The following is a 20,653-nucleotide window of genomic DNA, read 5'->3' on the forward strand; positions in this document are numbered from 1 at the left end:
AAACTTCCTCCCACCTCACTCCCCCGCTGGCAACAGCTTATCTAAAGTGATCATCAAGTAGAGCCATTTCCAGCACAAATCCAGGTTTTCTCACCCTTCCCCCCCGCCCCCCCCCCACACACATACAAACTCACTCTCCTGCTGGCAACAGCCCATCCCCCTTTGAAACCCCTCTTTATAATGCGCATGATAATCAAGGTGGGTCACCTCCAGCACTAATCCAGGTTTTCTCACCCCCCCCCCCCAACACACCCCCCCTTTTTTCAAAAACCACACACACAAACTCATTCTCCTGCTGGCAACAGCTCATCTTACAATGTGCACAGCAATAATCCAAGTTTAACCAGAACGTCTTGGGGGGGGGTTTGCAGGAAAAAAACAAGGGGAGACAGGCTACCTTGCATAATGACTTAGCCACTCCCAGTCTCTATTCAAGCCCAAATTAATAGTATCCAATTTGCAAATGAATTCCAATTCAGCAGTTTCTCGCTGGAGTCTGGATTTGAAGTTTTTTTGCTTTAAGATAGCGACCCTCATGTCTGTGATTGCGTGACCAGAGAGATTGAAGTGTTCTCCGACTGGTTTATGAATGTTATAATTCTTGACATCTGATTTGTGTCCATTTATTCTTTTACGTAGAGACTGTCCAGTTTGACCAATGTACATGGCAGAGGGGCATTGCTGGCACATGATGGCATATATCACATTGGTGGATGTGCAGGTGAACGAGCCTCTGATAGTGTGGCTGATGTTGTTAGGCCCTGTGATGGTGTCCCCTGAATAGATATGTGGGCACAGTTGGCAACGGGCTTTGTTGCAAGGATAGGTTCCTGGGCTAGTGGTTCTGTTGTGTGGTATGTGGTTGTTGGTGAGTATTCGCTTCAGGTTGGGGGGCTGTCTGTAGGCAAGGACTGGCCTTTCTCCCAAGATTTGTGAGAGCCTGTCTCCCCTTGTTTTTTTCCTGCAAACCCCCCCCCAAGATGTTCTGGTTAAACTTGGATTATTGCTGTGCACATTGTAAGATGAGCTGTTGCCAGCAGGAGAATGAGTTTGTGTGTGTGGTTTTTGAAAAAAGGGGGGGTGTGTTGGGGGGGGGTGAGAAAACCTGGATTAGTGCTGGAGGTGACCCACCTTGATTATCATGCGCATTATAAAGAGGGGTTTCAAAGGGGGATGGGCTGTTGCCAGCAGGAGAGTGAGTTTGTATGTGTGTGTGGGGGGGGGGGAAGGGTGAGAAAACCTGGATTTGTGCTGGAAATGGCTCTACTTGATGATCACTTTAGATAAGCTGTTGCCAGCGGGGGAGTGAGGTGGGAGGAAGTTTTGTTTCATGGTCTCTGTGGGTATATAATGTCTTCTGCAGTTTCCACGATATGCTATGCATCCGATGAAGTGAGCTGTAGCTCACGAAAGCTCATGCTCAAATAAACTGGTTAGTCTCTAAGGTGCCACAAGTACTCCTTTTCTTATTATGAAGACTATAGATCCTTTTCTCTTTAGTGCGACAAGTGATATTTACAAGTAAAGAAAGATGTAGACATATTGGAAAGAATCCAGAGGAGAGCAACAAAAATGATATAAAAAGTTGAGAAAACCTGACCTATGAGGAAGGCTGAAAAGAACTGGGTATATTTAAATTACTTCCCCCAGTTATAAAGCACCTGGTTATATGCTTCCTGTCCCTATGAAAAGCCCCAAGGAACAAAAAAAAGTAGTAAGAGGAGAGGGAAGGATCAGACTTATGAAAAATAAGTAATAGCTATTAGCAGTGGACAAGACCTAGCGATGGAAAAGCTGTCTAATCTATCCCCTGCCAGTGCAGGATTGGTCCCTGGGGAATGTTTTATAGCACTTTTGCTTGGAACATTTAAACCTAGAGTAGAAATGGGGCTCTCAGTATTTTCCTGAGGTGTCTTTTCTACAATCTATTACAGCAGGTCTTCTTGGATGAAATTCCTCCATGTGCAGAGGGCCAAGAGAAGACCTAGGCATCTTCTAAAGCAATTTAAGCACTATTGTGAGGCTATAAGTGGGATTCAAGTGGTGTACAGTCTTTTGTGGTGACCCTCTTCACAGGAATGAATTTCACCCTTTGATAGGAAAATTTTCCTCAGTTGGACTTTTATTTTTAGGAAAATGGGGGGCAGGAGGAAGGCTCTTGAGAGCAAATGACCCTAAATAATAATTTCAGCCTTAGTCCTACAACTGAGCTCTGTGCAGGTAGACTCCACTGAAAATCATGTACTTTAAATTGTAGTCAGTGGGCCTTAGGCAAAATGAGATCATTACAGTCTATCCCTTCCCTTCTCTGGTGCTGAGCAAGAAGCAGTAAATGATAGAGAAGCCAAGTAATTAGGAACATGAAAGACTAACTTGCTAAAGTAAAGACTTATACAATCACCCCTTATCTCTTCCTTGGACATCCCACAGTAGTTGCTGCTGGGTGGTCTGTCAGAGGTGTCACCTTCATGCTCGCTTGACTGATCTTGTTTCCCAACTGGTTTAACAAAGCATTGTCTTTGGCAACCATATCATTAAAAATTGCCATGGGTGTGTGACTGCTGGAATAGCACTAATTGGTGTCCCTCCTCTCAAGAGGGAGTTAGTGACCACCCAGTAGGCAACCCTGGAGCAGTTGGGACTCCCCCATGAAGAGCAGTTGGGACTCCCCATGGTTCAGTGATGGTGATAGATGAGCAGCATGCAATCTGGCAGCTCTTAGGTTTTGTGGGCAGAATCATCTTGCTTACATGTAACTACCATTACAGCCACTTTTATACCCCGCCATGTAGAGAGGACATCATAGTGTTACAGGCCAGACGTTCACTGGTCACTAGTGTTCTAGGGCCTCATGCCTTGTGTAGTCATTTACATCAGAGCAAAATGAGTGTAAAACGTTACCAAAGCAAAATGATTCAGGCAATGGCAAATTTCCCCCACTGACTCTTTGTAATGTGTACATACAGCATGCTAGTATTGTTCTTTAACTGCTAATGAGTGAGGATAAGGGTAGTTCATGAAATACTGAAGGCTGAAATATGAATGGTTACCTATGTGTATGCTGTGCGTCATAAATCTCAATACATTATTTACACAGGGTTCTAAAATTGGCAGTTCACAGGAAAGCTGTTGGTGTCTTGCAGGATACTCTCAGAGGAACACAGCACTGAACTCACAGCCAAGGGAAAGGGGCACTAAAGTAACTTTAAGTCCCGTTTGCTGACCCAATCCAGGGCTGCTGTGGGGGCTGGAGAGGTTCCCAGTGTAATGTAGACAACCCTGGGTGCCTAAGTTACAGCAGTCTCCCCAGGCTACCCTGTGGGCCTGATCACTGCCCTGAATTTTTGCTGTGCTGTGTGCTGCAGTCCAATCCCTGACATGCCTCTCCCACTTGTGCCCCGCCCCAATACACCCCTCATACTAGGGCTTGTGTGAAGGATTCCTCAGAAGCCTGCTTTACTGCTGGCACTGGACTATGTATGCTGGAAGAAATCTTCCCCTGCTAGATACAGGGCTTTTAGGGCCACTTTACACTGCTCTGGCACTTCTATCACACTGCCAGGTACACATACCTGTCCCCAGCCCCTGTCAATTCAGTGGGTTTTGGAACCCATGTCCCTTGCCTAGCAAGTGCTACTTAGTTGAGGGTGAGTCCCTCCGTCATAAAATGCCAAGTACAGTTCTATTTTCCTTGATTCATATAACCAGGATAACAACCCTTTATTACTCCTGCCCCAATAACAAGGAAACTGGGGATCCCACAGCAGCCAAAGTGACCATTTGGGCAAGCAGTCCATCGTGCTAGGCAGAATGGGTGTGCCCATGTAAACGAGAACAGCTCCTGAAGTCCTTTTCCACAGTTCACCACCAGATGTCAGGGTAGAGCTCATTCTGACTCTGCTTGCATCATGAATAAATTTTAACTTTTTTGCCAATGGCTTCAATTCACTGGAGGTGCTGTCAATGGCAAAATTCAATTTTTCCCCCCAGAACTCATTTACATTAAAAATTGACTGACATTTGATGATAAGCATTATATTAAGGTTGTTAAACATGGATTTTCTTTTTCAGTCCATGCACTGTGTTTCATCATACTGAAATAGTTATTTTACTGAAGTGCCAGACAGTGTTAATATTGCCATTTGAAGAGTCATTTTTCATGCAGCTTTCATTTAACACTCATATATATTATAGGCATACTGGCTGGGCAGTGGAAGATTCCTACTGAAGCTGTTTCCTGTTATCCTGGGCCAGCATCATGAAGAATAGTTTGTGTTCTTAGGGATGATTTTCAAAATCATTGAGGGTTAAGCACCTAACTGTCAGCTCTGCTTTTGAAAATCTCCTCCCTGATTACATTGAGGCACCACCGCTACTTGGAAACTCAACACAAGCTTTCAAAATGCAGCTGCTTTGAAACAGCACCATCATAGGGCAGATCCTGCTCCCATCAGTGTTGCATTAACCTCAATGGAAGAAGGATCAGCACACACACATACATATATTTAAATAGTTTGGGGAGCATGTGTCAGATGTCTGTTTTCTTCCCAAAGACTACTTGCAGGGCAAGAATGGGCTGGTGGTGGAGGAAAATAGTAGCCATCTTTGCCCCTCCACATATTCTGAGGTCTCCAGTGCAAGCTGAAGTAGCTTCACAGGGTAGTTGTAATCTACATTCAGATGTGGTGGCCATCTAGGGGATATTCTGGGGACTGGAACTAACCAAAGTGCGTAGACTCTATCATTCCCCTCCTTCCCAACACATGTCCTACCCGAGGCTGGTTGCTAAAAGCTACTCTGACAGCTCTTCGCCATGCTGGGGATATGCCTTATGTTGGGGGAATTCCTTCAGCTGTGTGGCATATTTCTGCTATTGGAGCAGCGTGAGGGGTCCTGTTGGAGTACAGAACCTGACCTGTATGTTTATAACCAGCTTAGTTATATGACATATTATAATTTCTGGCTATTCTTCTTTCTGAGAGAGAATTTACAGTCCACAGGACTTTGTGAATACAAAAACCAGGGGAACGGTTCAGAGTAACAAAACAATTAACGGGTTTCAGAGTAGCAGCCATGTTAGTCTGTATCTGCAAAAAGAAAAGGAGGACTTGTGGCACCTTAGACACTAACAAATTTATTTGAGCGTAAGCTTTCGTGAGCTACAGCCAGTGAAGTGAGCTGTAGCTCACAAAAGCTTATGCTCAAATAAATTTGTTAGTCTCTAAGGTGCCACAAGTCCTCTTTTTCTTAAAACAATTAACTAAATTTTTGAACTACTCACTTTTTTTGGTTTTATTTTTACCTGGCCATCAGGAAGTGTGACCTAACTGAATATGCACTTATTACCTCTGCCCACTTACCTCTTAATTACAATCCTATGCTCAGCACCTTCTTTGAAATCTTTTTGCCTGACTTTATTATAAACCTGAAAATGTTGTGCAATATATTCAAAGACTAAAACTAATGGGCGGGGAAAAAAAATCTGGGGGAGAGGGATGGGAAATCTTGGGATCTGCCTGTCTTTTAAGAATGTGGACTGGGAAGGAGGCCAGAGAACCCTCTGAATCTGATCAATCACTTCTTGAGTGTGCTGAAGACTTACTGGAGAGAGAATTCTCAGAGCCAGACTGAATGCCTTTGCAAAAACTGCCATTGAAAATTTAACCTGATGATCTGGATTCAAACAATATGAAATGAGGCAGATTCCCGTGAAAGTGAACATTAATGCAGAATTCAGGGAGATCATGCAATAATGTTTGCAGTATGAAAGGTGGGGGAGGGAGGTGCCATCTGTACTAGCCCTCTAGGCTGCTAACGTCTCTACATTTAGTGCCTTCTGAGAGAGTCCCTTCTACCAATGAGCCAAGTAATAATGGTTAGGTAATGGAGTATTTGCATGATTGTTTACATACCATAAAAAGCCTTTTTTCCCAGAACTATGATATGTACCAGTCATCACCTGGACAACTGTACATGTATGCTATATCCAAAGCTGGTTGAAATGTTTTCATCAAAGCATTTTTTGAATGAAAGAAATGGCTTTTCAAACAGAACCGAAATGTTCACAAAAGTTGAATTTGTGTTTGTTTTGTTTTGTTTGTTTTTTTTTTCAATGGAAAAAGAAACCAAACCAGTCTGTGATAGATAAACAATTCAGCTTTTAAATTTTTTTTGATTTTGAAAATAAAAACTTTTTACCAAAAACTGAAATATTTTACAAAAAGCAGGGTTTTTCTTGGGGGGAATTAGATTTTGCCATTTTTTGGGGGAAAAAAGGAAATGTAAAAAGGAAATGTAAAAAGTGTTAATTTTTTGTGTGAAAATCATAATTGGCTTTATCCAAACAGCTCTAGTTGTATCCCTTTGTCTGCTTACCTTTTTAGGCCTTGATTTTATATGGGCAGACCTTGTATGCACAAAGAGGCCCTGATAGTCACTGGGGGCGAGGGGCGGGAGAAAAAGATGGTTATAAATAATGACACATTAGAATATAATGGGGAAAGTTCTGCATCTGCTTCCCACCCTCAGACTAGTAAGAAACAGAGATGCCTCCCTCAAAGATGGTATACAGTGTGCTGAAGCATCCAAAGGACAGGATAAGATCACAAGACACAGTGCCGGTTGGAAAGCTGCTTTTATTTTATCATTAAAATATTTTTTTCTGATACAGTTTCCAGTTACTAAACACAGGTTTTATTTCAAAAACAGTAAAAAAAATTGATAATTTTGTACTTAAATTTAAGATGCCCTATTTTTCTCTCTCTGCTAGGCAATGTTTCTTCTAAGTTTTGACAGGCTGTGTGCAAAAAATTTCTTCTGTGCAAATTGTTGTGCTTCTGTGCAAATTTTTGTGCATGTGGTGTTTCGCTGTGTGCGCGGGGTTTAGGATCTGTTTGCACGCGCACAGCTTAGAGGGAACAGTGCTGCTAGGTTAATTTTAATGTATATGCCAGCCCCTTTGCATAATGCTTGTGTTCTGATATATCACTTTGCATCCAGCTCCCCCTGCAGTTCATGCAAGCTTACAAAAAGTACAGCCTGCACTGTATAGGGAATTGGCTCTGCTATGTTTGGTCAAGCCCTTCCTCTTTGCCCATGTCAGGAAATAGAGGAATCATGAATTCCATATCAGGTTGTGGGTTTTTTAAAACAGACATCCCTGAACATGCTATGACATTTCTCTCCGAATCCAGACTGTTTCAAGGCAGATGGCCATAACTCACTGGAGTTAATTTTGAACAGTTTAAATGCCAAGGGGAAGGTCTCCCTGACCCAGACCCTCAAAGGTATTTAGGCTCCTAACATCCATTGAAATCAGTGGAATTTAGGAGCTTAAATACCTTTTAAGGATTGGATCTCTGCTCACATTTCAGACACTGTAGACCTGTGAGGGAGTCAGCTTTCCCTTCACAAGAGATGGTTGCTGAACCCAGACCTTTTGGCATCTCTTTTGTTTAGGCACCTGGAGACCTTGAGCCCCTAAGTTCTAGGTCAAGGTGATTTTCCAGAATGAGTAGGGTTGCCAACCCCCCAGGATTGTCCTGGAATCTCCAGGAATTAAAGATTAATTTTGAATTAAAGATTGGCGGGTGATGGCACTTCCAGGAATATGTCCAACCAAAATTGGCAACCCTAAGAATGAAGCCTGTAGTTCAGTAACCTGTGAGATCTGTTTTGCATGTAAAATAGCCCTTGCCTGCTAGCACTTCTGTCTCTCTGGTAGGGCACATTTTCATAGTCCATCGTTTTATGTCGCTATTTCTAACTGACTACAATTGAGTCAGAATCTAAGCATGAAGTCACTGCAAGCTGTGTTCAAGCATTGCACTTGCCCTAGGTATTCTGGCCTTTTTGAGGGGCAGGCCACGCCAGTTGCTGGATTAAGAGTGGCAGTTTACTTAATGCTTTAACGTAGAGAAGTCTGTCTGCAGTTTTGGGCGTATATTTACAATCTGATTCTCATTTTCACAAGGAGCCCTTTAAGGAGGGTGACCAGATGTCCTGATAATATCAGGACAGTCCCGATTTTAAGTGATTTGTTCCACGTCCTGACCTTACTCGGTTGGGACACCCTTTGTCCCAATATCGGGGACTGCTCACTGCACGCACCTGAGGTCCCGGGCTGGAGGCGCTTTGTGGGGCAGCACCCGCCTGCTGGCAGGAGCCCACAGTGCGGTCCCTAGGCACAGAGGTGGAGGGGGGGGGTCTCCACGTGGTGCACTGGCTCACATCCTGCCCAATCAGAGCTGCAGGGGCGGGGCTTGCAGGCGCTGGCAGCGGGCAGAGAGCCCTCCCCCCAACCTGACCCAACCCTAGGAGCCAGAAGGACCTGCTGGATGCTTCCCGGGAGCTGCCCTAGGTAAGCACCACCAGGACTCCCCCCCCCCCCACCCCGGCAGGTCCCTCTGGCTCTTAGAGTCAGGACAGGGGGCTCTCTGCATGCTGCCAGTGCCTGCAAGCCCCGCTCCGCAGCTCTGGCAGCTCCCATTGGCACTTTTCCCAGCCAATGGGAGCCACAGAGCTCGCGCTTGTGGCGAGGCAGCACGTAGACAGTCTGGAGATCCCCTTGCAGCTTTGACCCTAGGAGCCAGAGACCGCCCAGCAGGGCTGGTGAGTGTGGCCAGGGAAGGGGCAGAGTGTGATGGAGTGAGTGTCTGGGAGGTGTGTGTGGGGTGCTGGGCAGTGAGGGTGTGAAGGGCGCTGGGCAGTGAGAGAGGTTTGTGTGTTTTGGGGTGCTAGGCAGTGGGGGCCTGTTGGGGGGTGCTGGGCAGTGGGGGAAATCTTTGTGTGTCTGGGCACTGGAGGCCTGTGTGGGGCATTGTTTAGTTGTGGGGCTGTGGGGAAGGGTACTGGGAGGGAGGAAAAACCTGTGCCCCTGGCCCCGTGGCTTCTGCTGGAGGCTGGAGCTGGAGCCACAAGTCCTGAGTCCTTGCCCCGTGGCTTGTGGTGCGGGCTGCAGCAGGGGCTGTATACCCCTCTTGCAGCTTCCTAGGGCTGTGTGCCCCCTCTCATGGCTCCGGTCGGGGCTGTGCACCTGTGGCTCTCTTCCCCCTCTCCCGCTCACCCAATGTGTCCTGATATTTCACTCTTGCGATCTGGTCACCCTACCTTTAAGTGGGAGTAAATTATATTTATACTGACTTTAAGTTGCCAGAGTGATGCAAAGTGGCTCTAGCGTAATTGAGAATCAGATCCTTAATTTATACATTAAACATAAGATAGCTTTGGGCAGATCCTCAGCTGGTGGAAATTGTCAGTTTGTCTGGTGGGGACTCATTTAGAAAAAAACAATAAGGATGTGTCTGTATCCCAAACCAGGCTCTGTCCCAAGCTAAATGTAGAAATTCTCTCTTCCCCCACTTTATTGCCTCCTTAGCTGCCTTTTGCCTTCTGAATCCTGTAGGTGGAGGGCTTGAGCTATGTCCCTGTAAAACTTATCCTTTTCCACCCCAAGTTTTGAAATGGTGAAGAAGAAGAGGCATATGGAAAAACACCATTGCTCGTAAGTAACTTTTCCTCTGCAACTCCAGTAGCTTAATGCATAACTGTTTTAAAGTATTTTATTAAATGTTCAAAATAACATAAAATTAATATTAGCAATTTTATGGCTGAGGTTCTTGTATTCTGTGACCTTACAACTTTGACACTGAGGGCTCAAAACATTACATTTTTGAATCAGAAACTTCATAAGTAACATTTATAACAGTAAATTGTCTCACAGGGAAAAGTGGATAGAAATATCAGTTATAACCACATAAACTTTGGGCAGTGGGACAGTAAATATTTTGCTATAAAGAGGGTTCATTCTATTGTCAAGGTTATGTCTAGTGATCAAGAAATGATATGTAAGCAGTTTCATTTTCTATGGTACTCGTTGAAAAAATATCACAATTTCTTTCTTTAGTAACTGAGAAACTGGGATAGTACCTTTTTTAATTCTGTTAAATTACTCCTAATGCACATGTTTTTATTTGCCCTTAAGTAAGTTTTTAACCACCTTCTTACCAAGGTGTAGCACCATTTAGCAAGATCATTACTGATACATTTGCTGGGAATGTACAATATATTATCTGTTCTGCGCTAGAATACAAAGCCCAGTTGAACAACAAATTCATCCTTGTTGTCTGCAGTAAAACTTCAGTGCAGGAGAAGCAACAACATGCTTTAAATCATGAAGCTGCAGTTTATTTAAAAACAAACAAACAAAAAGCCCTCTCGCCCCCACACCTTTTCCAAGTTGCATAAGGTTTCATGAATGATTATTTAACAGTACTGGTGGAGTTTTTTGTTTTGTTTTTTTTTTAATCTGAGAAATTAGGGTGGGGGTTTTGACTTCATCTTCTTTTGATTTAGAAAAGCACATAGTAAATGGTTACGGCCTGGCCTTTCAAAAAGATCCGATAGTTGCAACGTTTCTGGAAGTCATGTGAGATGATTGGTGCTGAAAATGTATACATATACATACAGATATGTACCCCCCCCCGCCAGCCCCACAGAGGTTGCCTTGAAAACATCATGAGAAGTACCTAATCCAGCAGCAAAAGCTGACCAAAAGTGCCCCCAAGAAATGTGGCCTGGTTGTCAAGTTTTCCTGCAAATGTATTGAAAAATCTCATTTTGCAGCAAATTCTTTAGAAATAAATTGACTTGTCAGTCAAATGGCATGTTCAGATTAATTTGGGGGATTTTTAGCAGGGGTATTTAGTTTAATTTAAAGTATACAATTTGTTATTTGAAAGCTAACAGCTTATGACAGACTCCATATAACATAGAAATCATTTGACAATGAAACGATATTCAGTGTTCCATGGCTTCTACATACCACTCAGCTTATAGCTATAGCCTGGTAGGCGTGTATAATATTGACTAAAACAGGAGTACATCAGATTCAGCGTGTCACAGGTTAGTTTCCCGAGTAACTATGACAACTCTGCAGTATTCTGTCACAATATGAGGTGGTAACTGCACGGTAAGTCCACTGGGTACAAATGGTAACTGATCCTATCCTGTTTTGTGATGCTGTGGCAAATAATCTGTCATGATTGTACAGTATGTGACCACCAGCTTTGTCCTCAAAGCCGCTTGTTCATAAAGGGCAGCGGGGGAGCAAGGAAGATTCTAGGTTGGCTCTAGGCTATTGCTTGAGTCCCACCCATGGTGAAAAGAAGCTTGATGTAGCTCTGTGATTGGTCAACAAGATACAAGGAAAGTGAAGCCACTGTTTTGCACAGGACCAAACACGCTGCCTCTGCAAAAATCTCTAGCCCAACTGGCCTCCGCTCATAAAGATGCTATGGACCAATTTCTACAACCTTTGCTCCGGGTGAGTCGTGTATACTTATGACTCAGCACTGGATGGAATTCTTTTGATTAATGGTTTATTCAACAAAAAGTGCGGCTTTGATCAACCCAAACCTAGTCACAAATGTGACACCAATAATTCTGGCCATAGCAGGAAGAGAAGGGGATGGTGGTGCTGCTCTTGCCACCCTCCCTTATACTCTTTAGTCCAGTGGTTGGGGCACTCACACGGGCTGTGGGAGACTGTGGTTTAAATCCCTGCTGTGGAAGGGACCCACAGTGGGTTTTTTAATTCACCAAAAATTCCCAAAAATGTCACATTCCTTGACCCAAACCAATTTCTTTTCCAAAACTGCCACCAAACTGAAAAATCAGTTATTTGCCCAGCAAGTGTAATGCCAATGAACCAAAGTATGATTTCCTACAGGACCTCTTTAAAACTGCAACCTTTAAAAATAAATAAAAACTAAACTGGATTTGGCTTCATTTTGTCAAAAGGAGGGGGAAGGGAAAGGAGAAGCAAGCATCTGTTTCCTTTTAGAGAGAACTTTCCCTGAGCTTTGAGTTCGCTGAAAGAGAGTGGCTGTATGTTGATGAGCACAGTGTTTGGAGACCATTGCAAAAGTCCCATAGACCATTGGTGTGAGGTTGTAAAGATCTCAAGAGCCCAGGAAAAATCACTGCAAGCCTGAGCTCAGTAGGAATTTCCACCAGGTGGTCAACATAAGCACCAGAACACCATGGCCAGAGTTGTCCTTGATGAGACTTTGTCTGGTCCACAGAAAGATCTCAGCCAATCAGAGATGATGTTCTGAGCCACATTAAAGAGAGGTAAGTTTTATCATGCTTATGATCAGGTTTAGAGGAATTAGCAACCTGGTCTTCCACTCAGGAAAGGCAACACAGGTCAGGGGCTATTTGCTGGCAATGCTGGAGTTCCTCAGAGACGCAGATGAGGCTAAGAGGATGGCAGGGCAGACAGTGAAAGCTTTCCAGAATACAGTTTGCCACTTGGAACAAGAAGAAGTAGTCACAGTTGTGCTTTTGCAATGTCCCCAACCAGCTCTGCTACTCTTCAATGGTGAGAAAGGAAGGGCCCACTTTGCTGCTAGGGTTGCATTTGGCAAAACGTGAAGGTGCCTGGAAAAACTTAAACTTGGTACCATCAGCCTCCTGCGTGAAATGTACTGCATCCTGCTTCTCATGCAGGTACAAGGGTCCTGACATGTTCAAGGCATGTGGAGACACAGAGACTGGTTGGGGTGGATATAGTATATGCGAATGACCAGTCACAAGTAGGTCTGGCCAAAGGAAGGGGATGGTGGGGATTAATAAACTCAGAATCTGTGAAAATAATATGCATGGCATAGATCCTTTACATCAGATCTGTTCAGAGCCCCACTGCTTTCAATGGAGCTCCATGTGAGCTGAAAGGTTTGCCCTGGTGCATCTGATTGTAGGATTGGGTCTTTTGTTTATGTGGGCAGTGTAAGATTTAAGATTGCCATAGCTATTTGAAGTATTTTTTGTTTTCAGAATGACCCAGGTTTTGCTTATTTTTAACCTTTCGTTTTCTCTTGTGTGTCGGTAAATGAAGACAGTGCGTTAAATCAGTGGGGTGAATGTGTCACCTGATTAGTAAAATAAAGGAGTGAGTGGTGCAGGACTAGCTAACAATGGATCCTGCAGAGACAGCCCTGCCTCATTCCATGTGGACCTGACAATTTAGGTGCATTCACTAGGTAGCTATGTTAGTGATACACACCAGTACAGTGCACCTGACCTTCATTTCAAACACTGCTGAAGAGTCATTGCACATGACATGTCTGATCCAAGGCTAGAAAACCACGTCTCCTGATTGCACAAGCAGCAGCTAAGCCAGTAGGATGCAGTGCCTGCTAGACACCTCACTGAACCTCTGTGTCCTACATAGCCATCTTTTGTAACAAAGTTTTGCATTTACAAAGCACTTTTTCATCCTAAGACCTCAACACACCTTCCAAAGGTGGTTAAGCATTAGTAGCCCGTTTTACACTTGACTTAAGTACAGAGACTTGAAGCAATCTGTATGAGAGGTACTGTGGTCTAGTGAGAAAAGAAATGGTTTTACCATTTCAGAGTGCTGGGGAAGGAGCGCCTATATTCTGGGGTCCACCAAAAGCCTCCTTTGACAATTTGTTTAAACGCTGTTATTCTCATTTGGAAAATGGCCCTGTAGAGGATGCAGAAGGAGGGGTAACTTTACTAGTTCTTTTCACTTTTTAAAAGAAAAATATTGCTTGTGGCCTTGATTTTTTCCTCTGTTGCCTTCACTGTCAGAAGCAGGTATAATTTTGAAATAATGGCCACTTCATAGACGTTTGACTATTTTTGGCCTTGAAAACTGCCTCGTGTATCACATTTTGTGATGCAATGTTACTTGCTTGGGCAGACAGAATGGAAACTTGCAAACATTTTAAAAAGGAGTCATTTTAAAGTCTTTTAATCTTAACAAATGCTCACTCAATTCACTAAATTTAAAGAAAGTCAATGAAACTTAATCATTAAAAATTGAAAGCTTAATAATGTATCTTTTTTTGGTACAAAAATCAGCCTTTCAATGGGACCCTAGTTGCAACTCCTTGTCCGCCTGCTAAGCTGCAACAAGCTGATATGCGCAATCCCTCTCCAACAGAAGTCAATGAAAAATGCCTATTGTCATCTATGAAAACAGGACTGGGCCTATTACTCAGACTGACATCCATGGGCGCAAGATCGGGCTGCATGATCCACATAAAACACTGTCACTAACTTTGCTTAATTACACTTTCTTCAACAAAGTGGGTGCATGAATTTTCAGGGGAATTTAACTATATGGAAAGTTTGAAAGGGGAGTAACAAGCTCTTTTTCAGCTAGACAAAAGAAATGTTCGCCAAAAATCAGAATTTCAAAGCATGGTGATTTTTTAAAATGACTGATTCAAAAACACCTTTATTAATTTTGTTTAAGGTTTGCACAAGCATTCGCCTTCATGTTGAGCATAAATACAACTCCTCTCAGGCCACACAAACTTTCCAAGCAAGAGCTATAGAAGTGATAAGAGGGCTTTTTAATGGAAGCCAAATTATAGAGATTCTAATGCCTCTCCATAGTAAAGTCACTTTGTGTGTGTGTGTGTGTGTTCATACTGATAAAAAAATGTACACAGCTTCTGTATGTCTCATCAATCAGGGCTTGAAAGCATCAGTCCTTGGCAACCTGAGACAGAGATCTAAACCACATTCATCAGTCTTCCACAATTTACTTTTCCTTACTTCCCTTAGCTTTGAGTGACATGGAAAATGTGGTTTCACAATCTAATAACGTATTCGGCCCAGTTGGTTTCATTGAGCTAGAATCTGTGAACTGCATTTAAGAAAACCTCTCACTGATTTATTTCTTTGATATTTTCTTGTCTTATCATATTCCTTTCCTAATTTCTAAGACTAAAATCTGCAAATATTAAGGAGGGAGGTGGGGATGAGAGTGTCTAGCTCTTAGACTTTGGATGGAAAGATGGCAGCTTTGGTTAATCCATCCTCTTGCACACCAGAATCTAGACAAAAGACCCAGAACAACCCATGCCTAAAGCTTCAGTTATGGCTTTAAAATTAGCATGGTCCTATGGAGGAAAGACACATATTAAAGCATTAGTAAAAAGATAATTGTGATCATAGTAACAGGGCACATTGACTGCAGGCAGCTGTTGGTGGTAGATTCCCTGCTACTTTCAAGCCCAGATGTTTAGAGGAGAGGAAGGTCCTTTTGGCTGCTACTGATTATTTCAGTGCCTGATGGTGCTTGATGCCCTGAAATAGGAAAGGAACTTATAGCAGAGGCTCACAACGAAGTACCAGATGTTACGAGCCATCTGCGACCTTGCAATGAAAATGCGCCAGATGATCACAAGGAGGGTAGTGTTGAATGCATACTGGATGTTCCTTAGCCTGACAAATAAAAGAGAAGCACATTAAGAAAAATTACTTAAAACGATACCCTAAGATGCAGCCTTAACATCTTTGGATCAAACTTAAAGAGGAATTTCTGCATTGCAGAACACTTTTAAAGTGATCTTATTTATAAAATGGAATGATGTGGCCCTCCTGCCTTTTCTGTTTATTAGCAAGGATACTAGTGCCTAAACAGGTGTCTCCTTTGTGTCCCAAAGCCACCGCCTCCTACATGACCCTGCGTTGAAATTATAATGCAATGAATGCAGTGACGTGATAGATTCAGCTACACCAGCATGCCCCAGATTTCTTTGATTCCATGCATTCTGATTTCAGACCCGAATTGAGACTGAATTAACATTGGTGGTCGATTGCCTAGGGATGGACTAAGAGATGTCCTATTGTCCATGTTTTACTCTGGTGTGTCAGCAACTTTTAATAACATCGACAATGAGATTTTGGTGACTGGCTTATGGAATGTTTACAGGGATTTACAAAATGCTCCTTCAGTGGGTTTGTTCCTCCCTCGCTGCGACATCTCAGACAGGTAATGTCGGGCAATGGTTCATCCTCCCCAATGGTCCACTTTCAGGGTCTTGCAGGGTTCTGCTCCCCCCCCAACCCTATTTATTGCGCATGTCAAGCCATTTGGGGAAACTGTGAGATGATTTAGGCTAAACTGTTATCAATATGCTGATTATATTAATCTCTGTTTCTACCTTTTGTCAAACACAGATTCTACAGTTCTACCCATTTCTTACTTTCCCAGTGTCTGGCCAAGAGGAGGATCAGGACAAAAGCAAACTAGCTGTGACGTAGCTTGGTCAAGATTGCTTTGTCTTTTGTGTGTGTGCGCTATGTTTTGATATTTTGGCTTGCACTGGTAGTGATGGAGTTTATGCTACCCATTTGGGTTACTATGTAGTTTATATGTTCCTGATTTATTATAGAAGCACTTAGAAACTAGGAATATAAATCTTTAAAATTTACTCAACAAACTCATGATTCATTTGTGACACCCCAGAAATGGCAACAGCCTGTCTTACACTTGTAGTTTCACAGCAGCCAGTGTTTTCCAGAGTGCAAAGTGCTGTTCCTTGAAAGGCATAACACTGGTCCTTCAGCAGAAGTACCTGTGTCCCTGTTTTCATGTTCTTTGGCACTTCTGAGTATTTGGTCTGGAGGAGATGAGCAGGGCTTACACTTTTTTTTAATTGGAAAAAAGGAACCCAAGATCTTTAATTTAGAATGTTTTAGAACTTTATAGGTTCTAGTTCCAAAATATCAAATCCAACTTTGAAGCCTCTATTTCATTTGGGAATGGGAGACAGGGAGTGAGGGTAAAATCTCCTCAATCTCCACTACAAGTGTATTTCTAGATTCTGTTTTAAAGTTTTACACAACCCCTGGAAATTGTCATCGACCTTTAGGAGTTTCCCAAAATCCAAAGCTGCCCCTCACGCCTTTCTTTTTTCCTGTCCTAAATGAACCTTTGGAACTTCTGCAGCAACAGATCTGTAACCCCTCTCTGCCTCTTTAGGGGTAGAGGTGTGTGTGTTTGTGTGTGTGACTAATAACTCACCGGTGAGGAGGATTGACTACTTCCATGACAGTATCATGTGCTGCTGCTGGACTATGAGGCCAGCCCAACCCCCCGTTTTTTCCCACAAGATGGGCAAGGAAATATTAAGCCAGATCCTGACCTGATGTAAATAGGGAGCTATGTCATTTTTATCTCACATGAGATCATTCTCAACTTGACACAGGTTCTATTCACCTGTCCTCGTCCCAGAAATCGTATCATTCAATTTAAAACAGAAACCCTTGCCTTAAAAACCCTTAGATACAACTACCCAAGGCAGCTGGGGGCCGTTACCACATTTGACCATGTATGGCTTACTTTCGTAAGTGCTGCTTTGCTGCAGGAATCCCAGACATGTCCTCATTAAGCAAATATTTCTTCGCTCCTATGCAGTAATTTTCAATGTATTCCGACCAATGCAGCTGACGCACATCAAAGTTGAATAACTGGAATTAAAGAAAAGGAAAGTTAATTAAATGCCACAGTCCGATTTGCAGTAAGAGTAAAGCTGTACAACTTCATGCTGTGATCTTGAACTGAGCTCCACTCGGAACAAAGCCTAAAGATTTCCGAACCACAAGATTCAATGAAGAAATGTACAATGAAAAAAATATGACTCCAACGCTATCATACTACTGTTCATTAGAGTCACCTGGCTCTGCTTTCAACTCACAACCCTCTGACCTTAAAAAACTAGTTATTTCCTGCCAACTGTCTTGCATGTGGTTATCTGTAAATGTAGAGTCACTACAAAAAACCAAACCATCTTGCTAGAACAGAGACTGCATATTGAGAATACATCAGAAAAATGTCCCTGTTCACTGGTGTCATACTGGGATTATATTTTTAGTGAAAATAAATGGACCAGACACTGAATCAACAGGTCCCTCTGTGTCAGTAATTCAGCTGGGCAGAGCTACATTCTCTCTCAGTATCTATAGCTCCAGAAATCCAAGAAATTGTTTATTCAGTTGTTTGACATCAGTTTGTCAGATTAATGACATTTAGTTTCATAGATCAAGTTTTTAAATGGAAAAGGTGTCAGCAATGCTCTCAGGGGATTGTAGGTCTAACAGAGCAAAGAAACAGCTTAACCAAATAAGAATAAAAAGGAAGTGCTTTCTTTGCAGAGAGAACTGTTAACTGTGAAGCAGGCTTTTATGAATGAATAAGAAGATGGCTGATGTGACTCCACAAAAGTATTTTCAAGGAAGATATGCAGAAAAGAACTCTTCACTCTCAAGACCATCCAACCCTTTCAGCTTGGTGCAAGAGCACTGGCATCATCATGGCTGTGAGCTAGAAGAGAATTCTGGGTATGGCCACAGAAAACAGGAAGGTTACCTAGCTGGATTCACAGTGTAGAGGTTCCATGACTTGTGAGGCTTTGTACTACATCTCCTACACTGGGGATCTGCCTGAGTATTTCACAAGGAACTAGACCAATTTTATTCGACCACTGAGTCCCCATCTCTCTGCAAGTATATGATACAGCCCCACAGGTACTTTGAAACTCATCCTAGATCTGCTCATTGTATTCCTTCAGCCCTGTTGCTGATCTTTCCCTCACTGCCCCACTCATGTGCAGAAATACTTAAAACCAGCAAAGAGTACATTAGATTTTGACATCCTGCAGTTATTGCTCTACAGCTGCTCAAATCTAACAAGAACTTGTTCATACTGTATGTTTTCTCTGGCTAAGACACTGTACTATTTTCTAAAATAATGTACTTACGGCCCTGTCCAACTCCCATTGACATCATTGGAAAGAAGAGGTTACTGACCTGTAACTGGAGGTTCTTCAAGATATGTGGTTCCTATTTGTATTCCAAACATGAGTACCATGTGCTGGATCGGAAAGATTTTTGCAGAAGTGTTCATTGACCCGCACTTGCATGAGTCACCTCATGTCTCAAGCGAGGTTATATTAGGTTGTGCGGGTCAACGCCTCTTCAGTCACTCTCTTACCACTGAGTAGATCAGACTGCAGCAAAGGGGAAGGAGGACAGGTATTGGAATACAAATAGGGACCACACATCTCCAAGAACCTCCAGTTACAGGCACAGACGACATGTGGGCAGGTGGCACACAGGGTCATGTGTCCCTCCAGAAATGCTGCTTGGCTTGTACTGAGCATGCTCACATGGACTGAGCAGACTCAGTAACATCTGCTGAAGCCACTGCCCTCACTCTGTCCCCCCACTATCAGCAGGTTCAGGTTGTCTCTGGACAGGTAAGTAACATCTTTTCCTTCAAGTTGTGGTCCCTATAGGTATTCCAAATGTGGGTGAGTATCGAGCAGCGGCCAGCATGGCGATGGGTGCCAAGATGCAAGAAGTAGGCACAGGCTGCAATATGGCACGGTCCACTGCAGCGTCTTCAGCCGTCTCTTGGGTGATGGTGTAATGGGTGGTGAAGGTATGTACTGAACACCACATCGCTGCCCGAGAGATGTCCTGCCAGGAGACATCTGCGAGGGGGCTGGATGTGGCTGCTTGTGCCTGCATCGAGTGCACTGTAATTCAGTCAGGCGGTGAGATGCTGGAAAGTGTGTAGCATTCTCAGACGCAGCTGGATACCCATTTTGAGATTCATTGGGAGGGGAGGGCTTGGCCCTTGAATCAGTCATCAATGGAAATTAACAGTCTTGTTGACAAGCGAAAGGCATAAGTTCTGTGGAGGTAGAATGCTAGCGCATGGCAGACGTTGAGGGAATGGAGGGTCTTGTCTGCAGGGGAGATGTGGTGGATAGATTGGTTGAGGTGGAACTCTGAGACCACCTTTGGGAGGAACGTGAGATGCAGTCACAAGGAAACCGTGTCTCTATGAAATACAGTGAAAGTGTGGGGATAGGGGGGACAGCCATCATGGCTGCTAGTTTGCTGACCTGCGGAGCCAAAGTGATGGCCACGAGGGAGATTACCGTCATGGAGAGACGTGAGAGGGTGCACGTTACCATTGGGTTGAAGGGTGGAGAGGACAAGATTAAGGTCCCCCAGAGTTGTGGGTTTTAGTACTGGCGGGAAGCTATTGAGAAGACCTTTCATGAAGTGAACAGTGGTGGGGTGAGTAAACACCGAGTTGCCATCTTCAATGCTTGGTCCATCCCTTCTTTGTTGCATTGCAGAAGCAGAACATCCTCCTAAACGAAACTGAAGGCTCGTATGAGTCTAATTAACAAAACTGGGGGGAAATAAATTATTTCTCTTTCTTTCAAGGAAGTGTTTTTAATGCTGACCATCCCTGGAAGATGCTATTCAAAGGCTCACCCATAACTCAAATATAATAGGCTGGAAGACTAAAGGTAAACAGAACTGTGATTGAGAATATGAGCAGTTTTAGCAACAGGTATACTTACTCTCCTGTCCTCTGGACTGAGCTGGGCCATTAACATGTTCATATTTTCTGAAGACCACTCCCAGGACTGACAGGTGAAATATTCCAGAAGCATCATAGACTTGTGCAGCCGATTGAAGATCTTCATCATCCTGGAATAGTGCAGAGGTGTGGGAACCGTGCAGAGCCACAGCGAAACATATAATGAAATAAGGAGAATTTGCTCTTATCTGAAAATTGGAGTTTCATGCAGGGTTCTCCTACTTCACATAATAGGTTTTCTCCATGGAGATTAATGCCTTAGTTGCTTTTGCTAGTTATTGTGAATCTGAGTTTTGGGACTCAGCCATCCAGCAGCCTCCTCTTTTGTTCAGCAGGCCGATAACTTCCTTAGCAAGTATATAGCAATTCCAACTGAGGCCCGGATCCTGTAGCTGGCTCCTCAGGGACAGACCCTGGTTCCTG

General features: G+C 43.4%; 1 protein-coding gene and 1 long non-coding RNA gene across 17 annotated transcripts in view; one reads left to right on the top strand and one right to left on the bottom strand.

Annotated features, from left to right (window-relative positions):
* LOC114018782 overlaps positions 1 to 17,172 on the top strand; it is an 84,019-nt gene extending 66,847 nt beyond the window's left edge. For 6 of the 10 annotated variants that reach the window (XR_005227585.2, XR_006286283.1, XR_006286286.1 and 3 more), the window contains 2 exons: positions 9,404 to 9,502; positions 16,006 to 17,172. This is a non-coding gene — a long non-coding RNA (uncharacterized LOC114018782). The other 4 variants (XR_006286262.1, XR_006286256.1, XR_006286279.1 and 1 more) reach the window with 4 other exon arrangements.
* The window catches only part of FAR2 (fatty acyl-CoA reductase 2), a 212,669-nt gene continuing 207,120 nt past the window's right edge, over positions 15,105 to 20,653 (bottom strand). For all 7 annotated transcript variants that reach the window (XM_043530394.1, XM_037913744.2, XM_037913779.2 and 4 more), the window contains 3 exons: positions 20,211 to 20,340; positions 17,171 to 17,298; positions 15,105 to 15,267 (listed from right to left, as the gene is read on the bottom strand). In XM_043530394.1, the coding sequence (XP_043386329.1) occupies positions 15,105 to 15,267; positions 17,171 to 17,298; positions 20,211 to 20,340 (421 nt within the window). The remainder of the gene's footprint in view (positions 15,268 to 17,170; positions 17,299 to 20,210; positions 20,341 to 20,653) is intronic.

Source organism: Chelonia mydas, chromosome 1 (genome assembly GCF_015237465.2).
Source record: "Chelonia mydas isolate rCheMyd1 chromosome 1, rCheMyd1.pri.v2, whole genome shotgun sequence".
Taxonomy (NCBI): Eukaryota; Metazoa; Chordata; order Testudines; family Cheloniidae; genus Chelonia; species Chelonia mydas.